This window comes from Acanthopagrus latus, chromosome 7 (genome assembly GCF_904848185.1).
Source record: "Acanthopagrus latus isolate v.2019 chromosome 7, fAcaLat1.1, whole genome shotgun sequence".
Classification (NCBI taxonomy): domain Eukaryota; kingdom Metazoa; phylum Chordata; class Actinopteri; order Spariformes; family Sparidae; genus Acanthopagrus; species Acanthopagrus latus.
The window spans coordinates 10,402,984-10,424,190 of record NC_051045.1 but is presented as its reverse complement, the minus strand read 5'-3'; the positions used below and the strand labels follow the sequence as shown (position 1 = coordinate 10,424,190).

General features: G+C 41.1%; 1 protein-coding gene and 1 non-coding gene across 7 annotated transcripts; both read left to right on the top strand.

Annotated features, from left to right (window-relative positions):
• The first annotated feature begins 1,012 nt into the window (after positions 1-1,012).
• Positions 1,013-20,676, top strand: LOC119022784 (protein kinase C-binding protein 1-like). Of its 6 annotated transcripts, none has more exons than XM_037104091.1 (22): positions 1,013-1,281; positions 2,818-3,060; positions 3,154-3,389; positions 8,214-8,284; positions 8,697-8,860; positions 11,395-11,538; positions 11,999-12,112; positions 12,240-12,332; positions 13,042-13,129; positions 13,224-13,279; positions 13,378-13,455; positions 13,549-13,664; positions 13,794-14,269; positions 15,177-15,305; positions 15,444-15,605; positions 15,839-16,339; positions 16,782-17,255; positions 17,364-17,509; positions 17,640-17,720; positions 17,804-17,882; positions 18,052-18,291; positions 19,467-20,676. In XM_037104091.1, the coding sequence occupies exons 3-22, from the start codon at positions 3,376-3,378 to the stop codon at positions 19,643-19,645; spliced, it is 3,405 nt and encodes a 1,134-aa protein (XP_036959986.1). In that variant the 5' UTR covers positions 1,013-1,281; positions 2,818-3,060; positions 3,154-3,375; the 3' UTR covers positions 19,646-20,676. The 6 variants fall into 6 exon arrangements, with proteins under 6 accessions (XP_036959986.1, XP_036959982.1, XP_036959981.1 ...); XM_037104087.1 differs by having other exon boundaries at positions 1,014-1,281; positions 2,818-3,056; positions 11,317-11,538; XM_037104086.1 differs by having other exon boundaries at positions 1,014-1,281; positions 11,317-11,538.
• On the top strand, positions 1,613-1,685 carry trnak-cuu. Its single transcript has one exon. It is a non-coding gene; the product is annotated as a tRNA-Lys (tRNA).
• Positions 20,677-21,207: the final 531 nt, after the last annotated feature.

The window sequence follows — 21,207 nt, the reverse complement described above, 5'->3', positions numbered from 1 at the left end:
CTTTACAAACGATAATAGCAACATTACAATTGCATTCAAAAGTTGAATCTTTGAAAAATTTGAATTTGAATAAAATGTACCAGTATTCGAAATGTCTCCCATTTGCTTTAATGACAGCGGGCACTGGAAGTGGCAATGACTACACAAGTTTGTGCAAAATCTGATGACTCATGTTGTGAATCATGAGTCATGTTATATCTGTGTTCGACATAGATTTTGATGACGACACAGAATAACTGGCTTTCTGAGTATTCAAATGCCCCCATTAATGTTCAACAGGGTTGATGTCAGGTGATTTTAAGGGGAATGTCCATCACAGTCAGGACTCCTTTGTCTTCACTGGTCATCAGCTAGTTCTTGCAAAGCTTTGCGGTGTGTTTGGGGTCATGGACCTCCCTCCACACTCACCAGACCTCAACTCCATAATGGTTGTAGTAGTTCCTTCACAATTATTATTATTATTTTTTTTTGCAAAATATTGTTTCCAAGCTGAAATCCCCACTGTTTAAGATAATTTGACCATAGGCCATATTTTCTCAAGGATTATTTGACTTTTCTTGAGACATTTTCTCTGTTCAGAAGTATCATTTATATTCATGGCCTATTCATACATTTGCTGTGAATATTTCTGGCCCCAAAAATAATGCAACACATTTCATTGCATATCCATGCACATGCAAATATGCACCCATATCCCAAAATATGGGATAGTTGTCTGTAATAGCTAGGTTGGTTGCATTCATGACATGAAAACAAAATATAATAAAAAAAAGTATCTTGCCTCAAGTAAGACTTTGTGTTCAGGACGTGTAGACAAATGCCTGCTGTTGAACCGTGGGTACACATTTTTACAAAAAAAAAACAAACAAAAAAAACAAACCAAAAAAACCCCCACAATATACTGTGCACTATCGTGGAGGTGCCTTTATTCTATTGCCGTATTAATATTTTATTTTGAAAAAACAAACAAACAAACGTGACCGGAAGATACACTGCATTACATTGGCAGTGCTCCTGTACAGGACAATTAGCTTATTAGGTCCAAGATAATAAGTCATGTGATGGTTGAGTTGTCTTTTTTCCTCGAGCCTAGCGTAGATTTTCAGACAGTGTGCGGAGAATATCAACAGTCAGGTGACAAACGTTAACGTTTAACTACGTGACTCATGGTTGAGTCTGTGACTCTTGGCTCGACACGTCAGCTCTTCACTGCCGTCACCTCTCTAGCTTTGGTGAAGTTTAGGCTTTTGGAGCGGTGGTGCAGTCTTGCGAACAAAACAGGTTTGTCAGCGAAAGCCAGCCGTTTCTTACTGAGGGGGGAACGTTAGTCTTTAATGTCCGTTTAACGACTAATAACGCTGATGTATATTACTTGACAAGTAGCCTAATTTAGCCTAGCTAAAGACTCAAGTCAGATGAGACACTTCCTGCTAGTCGACGCTAGAGGTCAGTATGAGACAGAACCGGGACAGCGGGACATAGCTAACCCCTTCGCTCCCAGTTCAGTCACAGTGGGAGAGATCAGCACAGCAATCTGCTGCTACATAACAGCGGAAGTACTAGTTGTTTTCATGGAGTATAACTTTATAGAGCGGGCCTGATCGTTAGGCAAGCCCGGCTAGCTCAGTCGGTAGAGCATGAGACTCTTAATCTCAGGGTCGTGGGTTCGAGCCCCACGTTGGGCGGCAAGTCTTTTCCATACGCGACTCACGGAGAACATTTTGTTTGGTACAGACCGGCAACGATAGGAATTGCCATTCAGGACTGTCCAGTTCTTTTCAGAATAAGACAGGGGAACTGTGTAATATAGTCTAAAACAGCACAAAACAATCTAACACAATTATGTGATCTAAGCTCTAGATAGATAGATATGTAGATAGACAAATATATTTATATAGATAGATAGATCCAGTAGCTCATACAACACATATAATCCCATATACACACATTGATATAAGAATACAAGTGCATGCTAGAATTTAACATGATTTAAAGGATAAAAACACTAACCACAGGAACATTATAGCCAAGCCACCAGTCCTTATTACTGTCATTTTATTTGAGTGTGTGCAAATTGAGGCAGTTTAAATTGTTCAAGATATGATAACTGTCCAGGTAAGAATAACTCTTTCTCTGGATTTAATGTTGATATAAATTAAATGCAAATAGAGATATAGATATCAGTAGTAATGGACTGCAAAACTTTTGTTTCTCATCTTTGAAGAGCTCATATTAAATCTGTTGAGAAGTAAACACTGTTATACAATGCAGTCCAGTATCACTATGAATTACAGCCTAACATAGAGCTGAGTCAACAATTGATTAAATCTCAGCCAAATGAGAACACATAATGAGTGTCCCCAAGATTGTAATCAAGATTTCATGACATTGTATTTCTGTATTCAGTATAAACAGTTTTTTTTTGCTGTTGAATGTGAAAGGGACAAAACTTGTGCTTTATGCTGCTGTGTTTAATTATTAATGTCAATGCTCCTCCAGTGTTTTTCAAATCGCCCTTGAATTTTAGCGTTCGTTCACACAGAAGAAGAGATGGGTGGATTTATATTTAATTTCAGTTTTTATGTATTTACTACTTTTTGTTCAACAGAGGCTTGCACATTTATTTATGTTTGGTTTACACTCACTCGGACATGAAATATTAAGGTTATTACAGTAAAAATAGTAATGTGTAAAAACCCACAGCTTCCTCAAAATTCTGTATGTCCCTCCCTTTCCTTTACAACAAACCATTAATGTTTTGTCTGTATAATTTCTCATTTTTGGTGCCTTATTCCATTTCTTTTCCTTTTGTTTCAGACTGAATTGCCAAAATAGGTGAGAAGCTACAGCCTGTCTTTTCTCTGGAAACAGCCAAGAGGGAGGGTGGAGTTTAAACAAAGGCCCTCTCCACATACAAAAATGGAGGCTTGTGCAGAGAAGCCATGGTGTCCTGCTCCTCTCAGTCTACACGCTGCCAATTCTACTTTTAAAGCCTTCAAATGACGCATCCACCGACAGATTCTACTCTTGGAACCTCTAAACCGTTGTTACACGGGGTTTGTATGTCACAACTGCTCACATTAATCATGTTATTTTGTGGTTTTAGGCCTAGCTCTCTGCTTATTTTTCTTCCCCTGTCTCTGACACTCTCAGTGCTGCCCCTGCCTGCACTGAACAAAGATAATTACTCAGGAAACATTTCGGCCAATCAGACGCAGCCTTGTATTCTGCCTGTGAGGAGAGCGACCAGTCAGGATCTGGCTAACATCACTGGGGCCTGATCGCCTTGCCTGAAGAGCGGAGCCTTCCCCGGCTGAGGGCTGAGAGTGTCCTCCATGTTTTATAAGTGTTGACATAACAGTGTGTCAGGCAGCCATGCATCCACAGAGGTAAGCTCTGTTTTTCTATCTCATCTCTCTGATAACAACATGGCTTCCTTCTTATTGGTGTTGTGAATGTTGGTTTCTCATGATAAATGTGCACACCTTAAAATCAGTATAGAGTGCAGCAGCAGCAGCAGCAGCAGGAGGAGGAGCTGGGGTGGATTGGAGGCCTCGCCAGGCCTCTCTGCTCCACAGCGCTGAGGAGGGTGGGGGGTTGGGTAACGACTCTCACCCTTGCTCTCTCTCTGTGTCTCAGGGTCACATGGGTGCCCCAGACAACCAGGCTGCCATACAGGAGGCAGAGTGATCCATGGCAAATCCTTTTTCTTTTTTAGAATGCAAAAGAGAGTTAGATTCAGAAATGGCACCCACATCTCCTTTCTGTTGTGGCAGCCTTGTGTTGCAGCCTGGCAGAGAAAAAGAATGGGGGATGGGCAGTGGAGGTGGAGGAAGGGGGGTATTATGTACTCTTTGTAAGTGGATTGGCTCTGTGCTTTTTTCTTGTGTGTCATGCCAGGCTGGGGGAACAGACGCAGGGGGCAACAGATGTGCTTGTTAGGACGACATGGAGTCCAGAGCATAACTGAATACTTGTTTTAGCCTAATGATCCTATATACTGAATGTATGCTTAAAATGGATCCTGCATGAAAGCTGTACCGAGGAGGGGGTTTCTGCGCTCCATATTGGTCAGAGGAGGAGCCCACGTGAAACAAGACTGTGGTTGGAGGGCAATACTTACCAATCCCTCCAGTTTAATCTTTAAAAATATGATATGAGACACAGGTTAACTCCATTTACTCTCCAGGGCTGTGTTCACTCCGCAGCACTGTTGTGAAACTGCTTCCTTCACTCTCTGATCCACACAGTGGCCATTTTGTGTTTGAGAGAGCTCTTCTCTCCACTGATCAGACAGCAGGACAGAGAAACGACATGACACGCTACATATTTCCACAGGACAAGTTTCTACATGACATGTTATATAGATACAGATAAGAAATAGCATCTTTTCTATCACAACGTTTAATAGGAAAATACACACAAAATGACAAGCTGTATGAAAAGACTACTTACTTCCCATTTTGTACTTTTTGAGAGCATAGACTTGTGTTTGCATGTATCACTGTTTTAGCAGGCTTGACTGTGTGGGGGAAACAAAGAATGTTTTCTTTCCCTTGTGACCTGACACATGGCATGTTTCCTCTACAGAAAATAGTAGCGTTACAGTCACTGTTTCCTCCTGGAGGACGACTAAGTCAGCTCTCTGTGACAAGTGAAACGTTCCAATTGAACAATAATAATAACTTTCTCTGAGCCTGTGATACAAATATGACAGTGATAGTTAGAAATGTTAACAATGTGCATGGACTAATCATCTGGGCCTCTTTTTGAGGCAACATAAGCTATAAACAGGACAGCAGAGTTTGTGCTGAACCATTGAGTTATGCACCACAACCAGGAATATAATCTCCCGAAAGGCCTTTTTCAAATCCCCTCTGATTTACTCTGTCATAATCAGAAAGGGCAAGCTAAACCGAAGGAATATAAAGCGTCTAATACGGGGGGAAATCTCTGCATTGCAGCAAAAATGCTTTTTAAGAGGAAGAGGGGAGCCTGCACACTGTGATCTGTGTGGCACAGCACAAGCCGACCAATAATGTTCCACCCTGTTGGCCCTCCAGCCAATTGCAGCTGCAGTTGAGGTTAAAGATTGACAATCAGAGGGAGAGAAGCAGGGAGAGCAAGGGCCTTCTGGAAAATTCCACAGCCATCTTTGATTCACCCTTTACAGCTTTATATAAAATCCAGGTCAAATCTTTTCTTTTATACAGAATAGTCTGTGCATACTTTTGGTGTTGTCATTGTTTAAAAGGAATCATGCTAAGACAGGACTTGTATAATGTGTTTAAATAATTCCTGATATGTACCTTTATGCTTCTTTAATTAATTATTTTGTTGATGTTGATTGCAGGAAAAGCTAACGCTACCAGGAAATATTTCTTCAGTTGTCGGTGTAGTTAAGGCTGAATGTTTCTTGTCATTTCAAAAAAAGCTTAATAGCCTCTCTGGGGTTTTGTGTAGCCTGGTGAGTGGGATGTTCTCTAGTCAGTGGTATTAATCCCAAGTGTCAAAGGCAGTTCCAGTGGAAAGAGTGCAATGCTATGTTTGCAATGAGTGGCTTTCCTGGTGGCCGTTTTAATCAGATATTTGCCTGTTGGATGTGTACAAACTGTGAATTCTTCAACGTGTAGAGAATAGCTTTGCCAGGATCTGAGCGTGGCCTCACAGTGTTGGTCTCTCTTTCCATTATTATTTTTTTAATTATTCTATGACAGCAGTATTCACAGGGAAGGAGGGAGGCCAAGATTGAAGACATGAAAAAAAAAACAAACAGATGAGTGCTTCACACATTGCTGGATTTCCTCGTGTCTCTGCAGTGTTTCTCCTCTATCTCGGTGATCAGCCGTGAAGGTTTGTCTTGACATAGCTGTTTGTTTTTTTTGTTTTTTTTGTTTTTTTATAATGTTGGACTGTAATCTCCACAGATCTCTCTGGTCCTCCTGCATGGATGTGCCAGTGCCTGAGTCTGAGCCTCGGAGTGGGGGATGGGGGAGAGGGGGGAGGGGAGCAAGCTGTGGCCTCCATTTTCTGTGACGAGAGAACCCTGCTCGTCTCTCTCACAGGAGAGGAATCTGAAGGCACTGATTCAGTGTTGTTTCCGTTTTGTCCATCAGGTACTACTTGGAGAAGAAGATACAGTCAGTGTTTTGTCGAACTCACGACTCTCTGGAATACATGCCAGAATCTGCTGAGGATTTACTTGCCTTACTCTCCTTGTGTGATGGATCACAGCTCCTGATCTGAGAATGCCCTTTGGATCAGCATACCTTTTTTTCTGCTGGTCATTCTCTCTTCCTGGTAGTTGCAGTTCTGTCTTGCCTTTGGTATTAATTGTGGCACTCCGTTCAGCAGATCTGGGGCTGCCTGGTGATGGCGGATGTTGTCTTATTTTGGGCTGTGGTACACGAAGCAGAGTGATTTGGTTTTCTTATTTTCATGTGGGCCTCGTTTGTTCACTCAGTCCGGAACAGGAAGGCCCCGGAGGGGTTGGGGTGTGTGTGTGTGTGTGTGTTCGTGTGTGACTGTTGGCAGACTGAAACAAGATATGCATATGCCATGTTTTTAAAGGAACTCTGTTCGAGCCGTGTCAAAGTTATGATGCATTTATTCTCCTTAATTTCAGTTTGGTGAGCTGTCTGTGATCGCCAGTTTGAATGCCTGAGAGAGAACGAGGAATGTATTTAACAGCCTTGATGATTGTGAGCTACAGTGTTGGCTTGGTAACAGGATTCTTTATTTTCAATCATTGTTAAACCTCTGAATTGTGTCACAGACATCAAGGTTGGCATGCTGTCTAAATCAGTATAGGTTTAATGGCTGATGTGATCACATCCAATTTCTTCCAGAGTTTGCTGATCCACGAGAGCTTTCAGGACATGCATTTTATCACCGAACTGACATTTGATCAACTTTGTGTTGAATGTCTCTTTAAGGGTGGAGGAGGGGATATTAAGAGCATTCCTTCACTTTCAAAAGAGGGGGAAAAAAAGAAGCTTATCCCACAAATGTGGTTGACCTTTGAGTCGTAGCCTGTAAACCCATCATCCTAGCTGGAAACCAGAGCTGCAGCCAATGCTATGAACTGGTCAAGTGTGTGACCTGTCAGGGGTCCTCGCGAGGGTTTTCTTCTCGGGGCTTGTGAATAAAGGCTACATCCTTAGAACGAGGGCCTCTGTTGCACCGACAAAGGAGGAGCCAAACACTCAAAGACTTTCATTTATCGTCTGGGTCCCTTTATTCTCTCTCTTTTTTTTTTTTACCTCAGAGGAAATTAGATGGGAGCAGGAGTGGGGACCTGGGAAATCAGGCTTTCCCTGTATTAGATTTGTCTGTTGGAGACACTGTATTCATAGGTTATAGATGGTTTATGGATTGATTCGAAATCTATATATTTACTAATGTGTGATACAGCAATATGACAGGGAGATGTACTGAGTTCTGATTTTACGTAAGTCCACAACTATGTATGCATGTTGTTTCCTGAATAGAAAATATGGGTGGTGCAAGGTATACATATCAGGTGATGTATAGTGACTTAAACATTTTAGGCGCTGTTTGAAGCTTGTTAGATGCATCTCTTGCTATTGGTCTCCAAGAATGGGCCCAAATCCTTGGAGGCTTCTCTGTTGTTACTGAAGGGGCTTGAGAGATGGCAGAAATGTATACCGTTAATCACCATGAGACACTTTCCCTCCAGTAATACGGACTAACTCCCATCTGGCTCCCTCCTTACTATAAGGCTATTCTCTGTTTGTTATAAACAAAGCACAGCAAAGATCAGGACATAGTGAGAGAGGCTGCTATCTGAAGCTGACATCTCTCCTGAAGAACAGAGGTGCAGGGTAATGTCAGCTAAATGGCCCTATGTGTTGTTGTGAATATCAACTTGTGCTTAGCAGAGGGGAGTGTTGCCATGGTGATTGTTTCAAGAGAGAGAACGGAAACATAAAGACCATATTCAGACTCGTTTGTCACTGATGATATGGAAAGGAATTGAACTTCGCAGCACAATGCCAGAAATCAGAATAGAAATCAAATGACAATGATAACAATGGAAATCTGCAGAGTCCCTATTGACAGATCCTCTGGGACCGGGGTGCCTTAGGTGGTGTTCCACTTGTTTACTGTTATGCTGATGTGGTTTCTGAGCACCCTTTCTGACTTTGCCTCTCTTTCTGTGTTTCTGTGTGCTCTTGTTTGGTGCTCTGCAGTCTGGCTGAGGACGAGGTAAAGACGGAGTCTGATGTGGTAGAGGGGATGGATGCGTCTGTACGATCCAAAGGTAAGTCTCTAAGGCCGAGCAGCTCGCAAAACATCGAGGGCATCTTTGAGGTTATTTACTCTTAAGTTTCAAGAGCAGTGTAAGGCATTTTGTCGGTCTCTTAGGAGTGTAAAGACAATGCATTATGCCTGGCTGCCTGTCTGTCAAGATTTTGTGTATCACCACAGGTTCTAGTTAAGTTGAATGGAGCCCTCTAGATATTTGTTGTGGTAATTTAATCTGTATAAATGGCATCTTCAGATATTGTGTTTTTAGATCAGCTGATTTTTATGTTACAATGATGATGATAAAATTAAATTTCTCATGCCCATTTTAACCTTCTGAAGCTGTAATGTGTTTGACTCAAGTGCAGTGAACAATACAAGCCTGTTTGTTCTGTTGTGTGACCGCCTGATTGTCTTTCTGCATCCAGTCCCTGATCCATCCGGGTCAGCGGAACGACCAGCGGCGCCACAGAAGAGAAAGGTGTCGAGCCCCACCCATTCCTCCAATGGACACTCTCCCTCGGACACCTCCCCGAGCCCTATCAAGAAAAAGAAGAAGCCGGGGGCCATCAACTCAAACAGCAAAGACCAGGTAAGGGCTGCAGTATGCTCATTTCAAAATCTGGCGTGTTCTCAAAGGATGTGGCCAAATGTCAGTGTACTTGCTGTGACAGAAGGTCTGTCCTCCCCCACCAGAGAGCAAAAGAAATGTCGCCCCAGATTATCTTAAACAAACCCGCACTGACTTTGGGTTGCTTTGTCTTCCACCCAGCTAACAATTACATTTTTAACAAAATGCTGAAGGCCGGATTATGCCCAAAAAGAAGTAGTTTCTATGTCCTTTCGTCTGATCTCATTGGAATCAAATTTGTTTTGTAGTAGTTACGAATGCTTTAGCTGGCTTGATCAATTTTTGGGGTCAATCTCAATACCGATACCGATGTTGGGGAGTAAAATATTCTGATACAATATGTGCAGATACTGATATATCTATGATAGGTCAATATTGGCGGATAATGCCAGCCAATATATCAGTTTGGCTGTACCGAGTTAAAAGCCTGCCATCATAGAAGTGTTGTCTCTCTTGGAAGGCGTTCATATTGTGTGCCACAAGTCATTATGTAAGAGGTGGAAAAAGAGGCAGATCATGGCGTGAAGTGGGTGTGAATATGGGATTGTCATTATCGTAAAGTTGCATAAATTGTTAGACAGGCTGATCTGAAAATCCAAAGCTGGAGAGCTGTCAAGGGAGGGAGATATTTGACTGTCCAACAAACTGTTCTGACAGGGTCATACTGGTGTTTGTTGTCATCTTCTTGAATACCATTAGTGCACAAAATATGCATGTAAATGCAGGGTGGTTATGTCAACGTGGGTAAAACTGCTTAAATACTTGATTCCCTCATTTTGCGTAGAAAAGTTAGCCTTTCTTCTTTTACTGATGTCGCTGTTAATGTCATGGATGCACCAGGAAAAAAAAAGGAGCAATAGAAGATTTTTTCCATATGTTACTTTACAACATTCTCTCTTTCAAACTCACTGTAACTAGACGTTTGAGCACCACTTGAACTGAGACAGATGGAAAACTGTTTACGTGCCAACGTCTGTAATATTAACCTAATAGCGGTGCACTCAGGTGTTGTATTTCTATCACTGTGGACTGGAGCTGGAGGCAAAAGTACACAACACTACCGCAGAGTCATTTAACTCGGGAATGAATGCTGATTTTTGCCATTGCCCATTTAAAAACAAAAGCAGCATGTGAGTCGGTGTTAGTGGGATTTATCTGAAAGGTGATAATACAGCTGCTAATCTGGGGAACAAGATTGAGCCACATTACCTTTGAGAGCACGTCATATTTCATTTTGACTGTAGTATACTGTCAACTTAAAGCTGGACAAACGTGTGATAGTGTTTAGTTTTTCTTATTCTGATTGATGTGTTGTGTATATTTAAAGCGGCACAATCATTGCATGATCAACTCACAGTTACTTCATAACTTTTCTTTAGACATTATATTTGTGTTCTTATCAATTGTCATTTTTCACTTACTTGCTGTATTCAAGTTTAATAAATATTGGTGATATATGACTCTGATGCAGAAGCTTTTATTATCTGTTTGCCTCATTAATCTGGAGCTGAGTGATTCCCGTTTAACCTTTTAGTCCAATGTTGAACATGCGTGGTACTAAAACACAATATAAATATTTTAGAAACATGGCACACAAATTGTGCTAGCTGCCAGCCAAAGACTGGTTAAATAAGCAAGTGGGCTCACTAAAGAGTAGGGCTGGACAGTATACAGTATTAATATTCTATTGTTATTGATTGATATGAGACTATAATCCATTTAGTATATTTTTATATTGTGACATATATAATGTTGTCTTAAAGACTGCATTATAGTAAACTGATGCAATTTTCTGAAATGACAACACTTGCCAGTTCCCACTTCATCATACAATCATTCACTAGCCATTTGGCTAGAGGACCAAAAAGTTAATTTTGTGCAATTTTCATACATATTTTGGTGTTTGAAGTTTCAGAGTCTTGCTGATATGCTTTGATTCTCATATATTTGCAACAGAATCTCACCATTACTCTGATTTGGCGTCGGCTCAAGTGAAATAAGCTCAAAATGAAACAATATGTGAAGCCATGAAAGCGGACGCATCAGTTTCTATTGATCCATTAAGTAGCAGAAAGTCCCAGTCAGGTACTTACCAGAGAACAATATCATGGATTGGGTTTACTCTCAGGTGAGAGGCTTAAGCTCCCCGCCTAAAAAGAAAAAAAACCTGTTGGGTTTGTTTGACTCATAGGTGAAACGGTTACATGACAGGTTATATGACATGTCCCATGTTCAGACAGTTAACGTGTATATTCAAGTCTTTTCTCATCTTTATTGTAATTTATTGGCTTTACTCTATGCTGCTTACCCTGCTTACCCCACCTTACCGTGGCCTTGTTTCTGTTGCACTGCACCTTTTTTGTGTTCCTGCGTGTTTTTTGAAACCTGCCCCCCTGTTTCTCTTGCCTGCATTTCAGTCAGAGCTAAGACATGGTCCCTTTTACTATATGAAGCAGCCAGCACTCACCACAGACCCTGTTGATGTTGTACCGCAGGACGGAAGGAATGACTTCTACTGCTGGCTGTGCCACCGCGAGGGCCAGGTGCTCTGCTGTGAGCTCTGCCCCAGGGTGTACCACGCTAAGTGCCTCAAACTACCAGCCGAGCCCGAGGGCGACTGGTTCTGTCCAGAGTGTGAGGTATCTCGCTGAAGACGTGTGTGTGTTTGTGGGTGTACACAAGTGATTGTGGGACTCAAGGCTAATCTTGCTTGCTTAGTTGATGAAAGGGGTGTCATACCATGTGCCACGAGCTGCCAGCAAGGATGAACAAATCGGTTAAATCACCTGCTGTCATCTGTAGTCAATCCATAGACTGTGAGCCCTCATGACACATGGTGTGACACCCTTGCAAGCTAGTTACGCACACTACAAGTCTGAGAGATGTTAGAAAATTGAGTTTTGCAAGTTGTTTTTATGCACTTCTTTTCATTGGCACAATTTTAATGTACAAGCTAAATCAAATGATGATGTTAACTTTGCAAAATTAACATGCAAATTTCATTTAGTATCAGTGTTCATTCTTTTTTGCATGGTGTTGGGCTAATTTTGTTATGTTCATTAATGTTATTAAATATTGAACTTGTAATTCTTGTTGCAGAAAATAACAGTTGCTGAATGCATTGAAACACAGAGCAAAGCAATGACAATGCTGACAATAGACCAACTCTCTTACTTGCTCAAATTCGCACTCCAAAAGATTAAACAGCCTGGGGTAAGACTTGTTAAGATCCTTTTTGTAAAGTGGTTTATTAAAGTGTTTTATATTCAAATACAAAATCTTCGAAGTGTCTAATGCATCTGTTTCTTTCTTCTTTTTTTTTTGTGTCTAAATCGAGCAGACTGAGCCTTTTCAGAAGCCTGTGTCTCTGGAGCAGCACCCAGATTATGCAGAGTACATTTTCCACCCCATGGACCTATGTACTTTAGAAAAGGTAACAATATTTATTGTCTTTATCTTTTTGTTTTTTTTTTCTAACTTTTTATATATTTGCCTGGTAAAATTACACTTTGTACACTTAGACTGGTAACTTGGATTGACAAAATGTAAGTTTGTCTTACACGTATGTGGAGTGGCAAAAATTGAATTCATTTTAGTGGGAATGAGACGATTGTAAGTATAGGAGAGCTTATAAGAAGAAAAAATGCAAAACAGCATATTGTACTTATGCATGTGCTCAGATGCCTGCGCAAGATATAAAAAGAAGCAATAAAAAAAGTCAAATTTAAAATGACATGAAAAATTAAAGATGGAAGAAAAAACGTGTGGTGCATAGTGAGATGAGGTTTATAAAATAAACCAAAAAAAAAATACAGAGTTTAAGTTGGGAAAGGTAGGTATTTTACAAACAATGTCCATTATTTCCTTTTGAAATATTTACTTTCTTTATATAAATAGAGTAAAAATAAATGTAGACAACAAAATGTTGCAAAGAGCTGAAAAAGACAACATAAACCTATAAATTCATATTCTTATGACTCGAGAGTCACATTAAGTATGAGAATAACAGAGAGCATAACAAATGAAAACATATCATCCAGTACATGCGGGGCAATATTTTCTGGCTCAGTTTTCATCAATGTGTTGTTCTGTCTTTCAAGTTTCTTGTCTTTAATTTTGTTAAATTTCCCCTTTTTTCATAGAATATCAAAAAGAAAATGTATGGCTGCACTGAAGCATTTCTCGCTGATATGAAATGGATCTTACACAACTGTATTATCTACAATGGAGGTAGGCTATCTCAATATATAGATCAGTATTCCCTCTGTCGTTTATATAACTACAGTAGTATATAATGTAAATTAATCGTCTTATTTTCTTCCAGGTAATCACAAATTAACAGCAACTGCGAAAGTCATCGTCAAGATTTGTGAACATGAGGTAACAAAGCTTTACTAACTAAATAATAGCAACAATTGAGTAGATATGTCTGATTTTATACATGAATTCCATCTTTGTTAATCAATGTGCTTTTCTAGATGAATGAGATTGAGGTGTGTCCAGAGTGCTACCTGTCGTCATGCCAAAAAAGGGACAACTGGTTTTGTGAGCCATGTGTAGGTCTTTACACAATCTTGCATATTGTATTAACACAGTGGTCAGATTTTAGAAATTTGAGGCATTGAAATGTTTTGTTCTGTCCCTAATAGAGTCAACCCCACCCGCTGGTCTGGGCTAAGCTGAAGGGCTTTCCCTTCTGGCCAGCAAAAGCACTTCGGGAAAAGGACGGGCAGGTAGACGCACGCTTCTTTGGGCAACATGACAGGTGAGATATGGTTTGAAGTATTGAAGAGGACATTTGTTGTATGTATTATGGTTGTTTGACCAAAACTATACCAAAATAAGTCTCATGGTTATTCTGATTTGGTAAATATTTTATTGTGCTTTTATGTAGGGCCTGGGTCCCCATCAACAACTGCTACCTCATGTCCAAAGAGATCCCTTTCTCTGTGAAGAAAACAAAGAGCATTTTCAACAGTGCCATGCAAGAGATGGAAGTCTATGTGGAAAACATTCGCAAGAAATTTGGTGTCTTCAACTATGCACCCTTCCGCACTCCCTACACTCCCAATAACCAGCTACAGATGCTACTGGACCCCGCCAACCCCGGTGCTGGGACAGTGAAAACAGAGAAACCGGATAAACTTCGCTTCAACTTTGATATCACCGCCTCTCCTAAGATGGTCCTCGGCAAGAGTTCCACACCCAGTGCCATGAGTCGGAGAGTCTCCATGACGGACATGCCTCGTTCTCCCATGAGCACGAACTCCTCGGTTCACACGGGCTCAGATGGGGAGCAAGATATGGAAAAGGCCAGCAGGAATCCTGCCTTCCACTACAGCACTGGAGAGGAATCGATGGACTGTTCTGGTAAATAAATGTTAAAGTCAGTATTTTTACAAAGCATTGTATCAACGGTTGATGTGAAAAATTCCTTTTTGGCTCTGTGCAGACATCTCACTTCACTGATGTCACTGTAGATCAGTACCAGTGATGTTCTGGGTGGTTTTAATCACCCAGTGTAGAGCCTTCCTGTCCCGAGGCCGTGCATGAACCATGCCAGTTTGTGATGTTTCCAGTTGGGATTCTTTCTATTGCTCTGTGAAAGCTGGTCAGAATCTTCTTCTGGAAAGTAGCCTTCCTAAGTTTCCATTGGAAGTTGAGTCTTGTATGTGCTTTTTCTTGGCCACGGTGGTTCTCAGCGTTGGTAATTCCAAGGAACCTATGACTGTTCACCTGCTCCACCTTAGCTCCACTGATGTAGACAGGGGTGTGTGTCTTTTTCCTGTAGAGATGAACTTCAGGGAATACTTACTTGGCTGTCTGGCCCATAGAACTACCCTTCTGATTCACTTTAACTGCTCTCATAGTGTCATTTTTTGCCTTAGCTAGCAACAGTTTTCAGTATTAAGCTGTGGAAACTCGCGGTACACTACCTGATCAGTGCCAAATGAAATAAGAAGAAAGAATCTTGCTGGTAAACATAGTTGAGCAGCTAAAGAGTCTCATATTTCCTTCAGGAGTCAATTTAGACCAAAACCAGAGCTAAGAGAGTGAAAATGGACTTAGACTAACAAGGTGTCAAGAAACACAACTCCAAATGAAGGATATTTCTGCTCCGTAACTGCTTGATGTGCAAATTGCCATTTACTAACTAAATTACTAACAAGTTACTCTAGTAAACTTCTGTATAAGGATATGTATGGATGCCATTGTAAAAACATCTCACCTCAATAAGCAAATATTGTGAACTCATTTTCTTTTCTTGCAATTACAGCGTCTCCTGTCTCGGGTAAGATGGGTGCTGCAGGCAGTGTGGCCGGCAGCCCGAAGCCCTTTAACCCTGGGCTGGTGCCCAAGCAGGAGAGGACTGCAGGCACAGGGGGCATCCTCAATCTCAATCTGGGTCAGTACCGACAGTACAAATACACTGTTATGATGTTGTCCTAAAGGCTAGTGATCAACTCGTCATCGTCATTATCATGATGAATGTGTCTTTGTGATGAGTTTGACCTGAAATTGAACATTTCCCTCTTCCTTTCAGATCGAGTGAAGGCTGAGATGGATCTGAAAGAGCTGAGTGAGACGGTGCAACAACAACAGCAGCAGCAAAATCAGCAACAGGGAGGGTCAGCTGCCCTCACTACCCCAAAGAGACCCATCAGGAGCCTGGACAAGACTATTGAGAGCTGCAAGGCACAGCTCGGTACATGCACAATCACCTCATATTCTACCTGTCACACTGTGCTCACACCAGAAGTTTTTTTTTTTTTGCGATTATGGCCCATTTCCAAGATGGATTGATTTTTATAGTGTGGTATAATAAATTATTTCTCCGGCTATTGCATAAGAAACAATTTCTTTAAAATTCTGTTTTGTTTGACAAAATGCATTTGACTCTTTTAAACATGTAATCAATGTCTTTATTTCTTTACACAGGGATCGATGAGATTTCCGAGGATGTGTATAAAGGTGTGGACCACAGTGACTCCGAAGACTCTGAGAAATCTGACTCGAGTGACAGCGAATATCTCAGTGATGAGGAACACAAGCCAAAGAGCTCCGCTCAGGATGACAAGGACAAAGCAGAGAGAAAAAGGCCCAAAACAAGCACAGAGGGAGAGATTAAGGAGGGACTGGCTAAAACCAGCCCTGAAGCCCTGCTCAAAGACAAGCAGGGCAGCAATGGCCCAGACAGGGACCTGCAGGATAAGCCCAGAACGCCCCAGTCTCAGCCCCACAGTGACAAGGCCAAAGCTCCAGAGGAGGGCAGAGCAGCTGCTGCTACGTCAGTGGGCGAGCAAGACTCTGATTCTGAAAGGGAGCTGGTGATTGACCTGGGGGATGACCATGCAGGACGTGACTCAAAGAGGGCAAGAAGAGAACCAGGAGCTTCTGCTGCCAAAACTCCCAAAGAGTCTAATGTTGCCAAGTTGGAAGGTGAGACAAGTTGAAGACACGAGCACACCACTTGCTTTTTTATGTTACATGGAATCAAATCCCCCACCCTGTTTTTTTTTTTTTTATCCAGCAAGACTTGGGAGTGTTGGGAACGGTCTTGGTATCTGCAACATTGACCTTTATTTGAAAGTGACTAAGAGGAACTTTTAAGTGCTTATGAAACAGTCTGGTGATTTCTCTGATAATTATGACCCATCCTTAATCAATACAGAGATTAAAAAAAAATGTGTGAGGAGTTTATATTTTAAGTTGGAAGGTGAGGGCGTGTGACACACTGTGTATGTATTCTCCTGTTATCATCATGACTTGTGTCTCAGTTCGAAGGACAGTTTGGGGGGGGGGAAATAATCCTTTAAAAATAGCTTCAAGTTGAACCTGGAGTGCCACTCTGAAGGAGCAATCTTATTCTCTTTCCTCGTAGGTAAAGTGCCTTCATCTGCTGCAGCAGCTGCACCGTCACGGGAAGCCGCCTCTAACCTGAAAGACTCTTTGCAACCCACCATCACAGCAGCCCTCAACCTCGTTTCCACTGCAGCATCTGGTCAGGCCAGTGCCACCACAGCCAGCAGCGGATCCACCAGTGCTTCCTCTTCTGCCTCCACCTCGGTCTCCTCCGCATCGCCAGTACCTGCAGCTGTAAAGAAACAGCGCCCCCTACTGCCTAAAGAGACGGCTCAGGCAGTGCAGCGGGCAGTTGTTTGGAATCCGACCAAATTCCAGACGTCGTCTCAGAAGTGGCACATGCAGAAGGTGCAGAGGCAGCAGCAGCACGGTGAGCAGTCAGCAGTGCAGACACAGGCCCAGAGTCAGGGGCAGACACGCAGCCCACAGCAGCTGCAGTCACAAAAGCAGGACTCATCAAGTACCCGCTATCAGACCAGACAAGCAGCCAAGGGTAACTACACAAGCTTGATCATTCATCTCAACTTCAAACTTCACATAACAGAGTACACTAAAATTGAAAGATGCCTAAATTCACTTTTCCCACCCTCATCTCCTGCAGTGCAACATAAAGACCCACCTCAGAGTACCTCTTCATCAACAGCTTCCGTGACCTCTGGAAGCTCCTCTTCTTTCATGTCTGGAGACGTGCAGATCCCCACAGTCTCAGCAGATGTGGCTGCAGATATAGCAAAGTACACAAACAAAGTAAGGTGCCATCCTCATCTGTTGCATTCCAGTGTAACTTGATTGATTCAGTTACTCCTGATCTGACTTCCTTTTTGGTCAGGAAAAGTCGTTAAAACAGTGGAGTAAATTTTCTTTTTTCTTTTTGCAGATCATGGATACAATAAAAGGGACAATGACCGAAATCTACAATGACCTTTCCAAAAGCACATCAGGAAACACAATTGCAGAGGTAAATCCTGGCGTATAGACTAATGTTTTTTTAGTTTGTCATAATACTTGCAAAGTTTCAAACTCTTTGTGTTTTTGCCACAGATTCGACGGTTAAGAATAGAGATTGAAAAGCTCCAGTGGCTGCATCAACAAGAGTTGTCAGAGATGAAGCACAATCTTGGTAAGTTTCCTGCTTCCAAGAATGTTTCCTCACTCCTCCTGAGAGTTGATGTTGTACTGAACCAGTCTCTTTAAGAATATTTAATAAACACAGATGTTTGTTTTTTTTCGTTTCTTCTTTTCACACATGGTATCAGTTTCAAGTTAGTTTTGTTTTGTCTCGCTTGCAGAACTGACAATGGCAGAGATGAGGCAGAGTCTGGAACAGGAGAGAGAGCGCTTGGTGGCTGAAGTGAAAAAGCAGACAGAGTCTGAAAAGCAGCAGGCAGTGGACGAGACCAAAAAGAAACAGTGGTGCGCCAACTGCAGGAAAGAAGCCATCTTCTACTGCTGCTGGAATACAAGTTACTGTGACTATCCCTGCCAGCAAGCTCACTGGCCAGAACACATGAAGTCCTGCACACAGTCAGGTAAAATTATCATGTTCGCTAGTGTGTCCAATATATAGCTTACACTGACTTAACATGTTGGACACTGTGATGCACAAACCTGACACACGGTGGTCGGGCAGCTTATCGAATGTTGCCTAACAAAGACTTTCAAGATGGGGAAGCAGCCAAAAATACTATGCTTAATTATTTAATTAAAGTGAATTTATAGGCAGAATAAAGGCACTTCTCTTTTCTCTGAGCTATCCTTGGATTGTGTTTTCTCAGTGTGAATGCCTCTCCAATTCAGTGTTTGTGTTTCATGCTACAAACAAAGCACCCAGTATTTACTCCTTAAGTAGTGTGACCTCAATACTGTCATGTTATTTGACACGAAGGACAGTTCGCTGCTTTATACAGTTATAGGGAAGAGGTCGCTGGCGAAGACGTTCTTGTTCTCAGGCTGTCTCTTACTATGCTCATACAATATTTATAAAAAAAAAACAACATGAATGCTGAGTAAGTGAGAATCAGAAAAAGATGACATGATATTGCAAAAGTTCAAATATAGGAATACATTATATTTAATGTGAAATACATGTAAAAAATAAACATTGACTTGTAATATCAATTTTAATATTAAGCAAAACTTTTGACACGTGGCATATAGTTGCATTAATTAATTCAAGATCATCTGTTCTACTACCGAATTAATTGCTGTTAAACTCATTGTTTTCAAATGTTATGCATTGTTGGGAAATGGACATATTTGGTGCTGAAAGTTGTAAACTGTTTTTAATACTGATTTCCCAGCTGTGCTTTTTTTCTTTCTTGTTTCGAAAGCGAGTCAATACACACCACTGTGTCCATATAAACCTGCCTCTAACCACTTCTTCTTAAAGGCTTTTGCTTAACAGAGTACACAAGCCTTGTTTCTATTGATCTCTTATTCAAAATCATAAAATGTGTGCCCCGAGTGGTTTTTCCCTGTGTATCCTATGTTGATATTTTTTTTTTAAGGTAGTGTATTGAAAGTTAGAAAATTCCAGTATTGAGACAACACTACTTCATAGGCCCATACAATATAAACTATAGTGTGATGAGTAGGTGACCTCATCATTGTTTTATTTATCTTGTGGTTTACCCATCCTGTGAGGTAATGAGTACTGCAAACACAAAAAGAAATGAAGTGTCTGTGTTTTGCCTTTCCTTTTTAGCCACGGCGTCGCAGCAGGAGCCAGAAGCCGAGGCCAACTCAGACCCTCCAGTGAAATCATCAGGCCACTCTCCTGCCAATCAGACCCTTCCCTCAGCAGCAGGATCCATATCAGACAAAAACAACTCTCCCACGTATATGGACAAGAGCAAGGACAGTGCTGGCGTCACTGTGACCTAACTGCTACACTACAGATACTCTCACTGTTTTTGCAAGGCTGCAGGGTTTGTCTCGTCAACCTAAAAGCTTGAAGGCCTGCACATTTTCGACACATCACTTTGATTTTTCCATTCCCATACGTGCATCTGCTTGGTGGACATTTTCTCTCGCTCGTCTCTCATCTCTCACAATTTCCACAAGTCTGTGTTTTGGTGGGTTTCACATGTGAAAGTAGTCTGTCTTGAGAAATAAAATGTGAGTCTGTGAGTCTTTTCATATTGTAGTTTGTTATAGCTCTGTTACCACTTTGTTTCAAGTCTGAACAAGATTGTATCAACACAGATTATTTGCTACATTAACACTTTGAATGCTGCTCATAAGTACTTCATTGCTGTTTTATTCTGTTGACTGCTATCCATATGAGACAAAAACGGTAAACAGCCATCAACAGTTTATACTTATTTGTCATGTTGCCATCAGAGGTATTTTGAGTTATGCAAGTTTCATCTTTAAGTTTTATACAATGCTCGCTTCATGTCAACTGAGGTATTTTGAATAATACGAGTTTAAACATGTTTTCAACTACGTCCCTCATGTGGCATTTTTGGCTCATACCAGTTTTGTATTGTCGTTCCACATTGTATAGACCTCCATTTAAAAAAGAAAAAAACAAATCTGATTTATTAAAAACTAAAAAATTTTAAATGTACAAAGTTTTTGTAAGAAAATACCTGAACGATATTTATAGTGTTATATGTTTTTATAGTATGTTTAATGAAATCACATTTCTATGTGTCTAAACAAAGTTATTTGAAAATAAATTACTTCACATGAATGTCAGCTCTGAGCAAATCTCTGTTAAACCGGTTATCCAAAGCTGAGGTATATCCTGATCGGACTTTGAACTGGTTAGGCATTAATAGAAACTGCATTTTGGCTGGATATTTCCTGTGAGCATGTCTGTTTTGAGCTTGTGTCTCGTTTGTGTTTACATATTGTACATACAATAAATGGACTCCTGAAGAAAAATAAAAATGCTCTGATCAACTTGGTACAGGTTGATTCATTTATAACGTCTGTCAGACCTCTTTCTGTGGAAATGGCCACTAATCATTCGATGATCACTCAGAAATTTAAGTGGACCAAACCTACTCAACTAGAGGCCCATGAGCCAAGTGTGGCCCTTTTAGTAAAACAGTCTGGCTCTTTGATCATGATTGTAAGTAGGCTAGATAACCCATGCATTAGATATGTCTGTCTTTATGTGCAGAAATACTCTTATTTTGATAAAAATAATAAAGTCAATTAAAGTCAAGTCAAGTCAAGTCAATTAAAGCAGTTCTTTATGAGAAATTAAACTGACAACCTACTTCTGAAATGTATGTTTTCCTATAGATACTTTTTAATTGTGAAAGTGAATTAACAAAGCCCAGACAATACAACAAGCAGTGTATTGTTTTAACCGATTTGAGCCTCATAGCTCAGACATGGTTAATTTTCCAAACTCTGCCCTGGTCCAAAGACTGTCTGTGGCCTGACCCTGATCTGAATGAGCTGAGCAGGAAACCACGTAGAATCGCGCC

What these genes read in the sequence shown, in the direction of transcription:
- LOC119022784 (XM_037104087.1), top strand. An exon ending in TGCGTCTGTACGATCCAAAG is followed by an intron (nt 8,285 to 8,696) that starts GTAAGTCTCTAA and finishes TTCTGCATCCAG; the next exon opens with TCCCTGATCCATCCGGGTCA. An exon ending in ACTCAAACAGCAAAGACCAG is followed by an intron (nt 8,861 to 11,316) that starts GTAAGGGCTGCA and finishes CCTGCATTTCAG; the next exon opens with TCAGAGCTAAGACATGGTCC.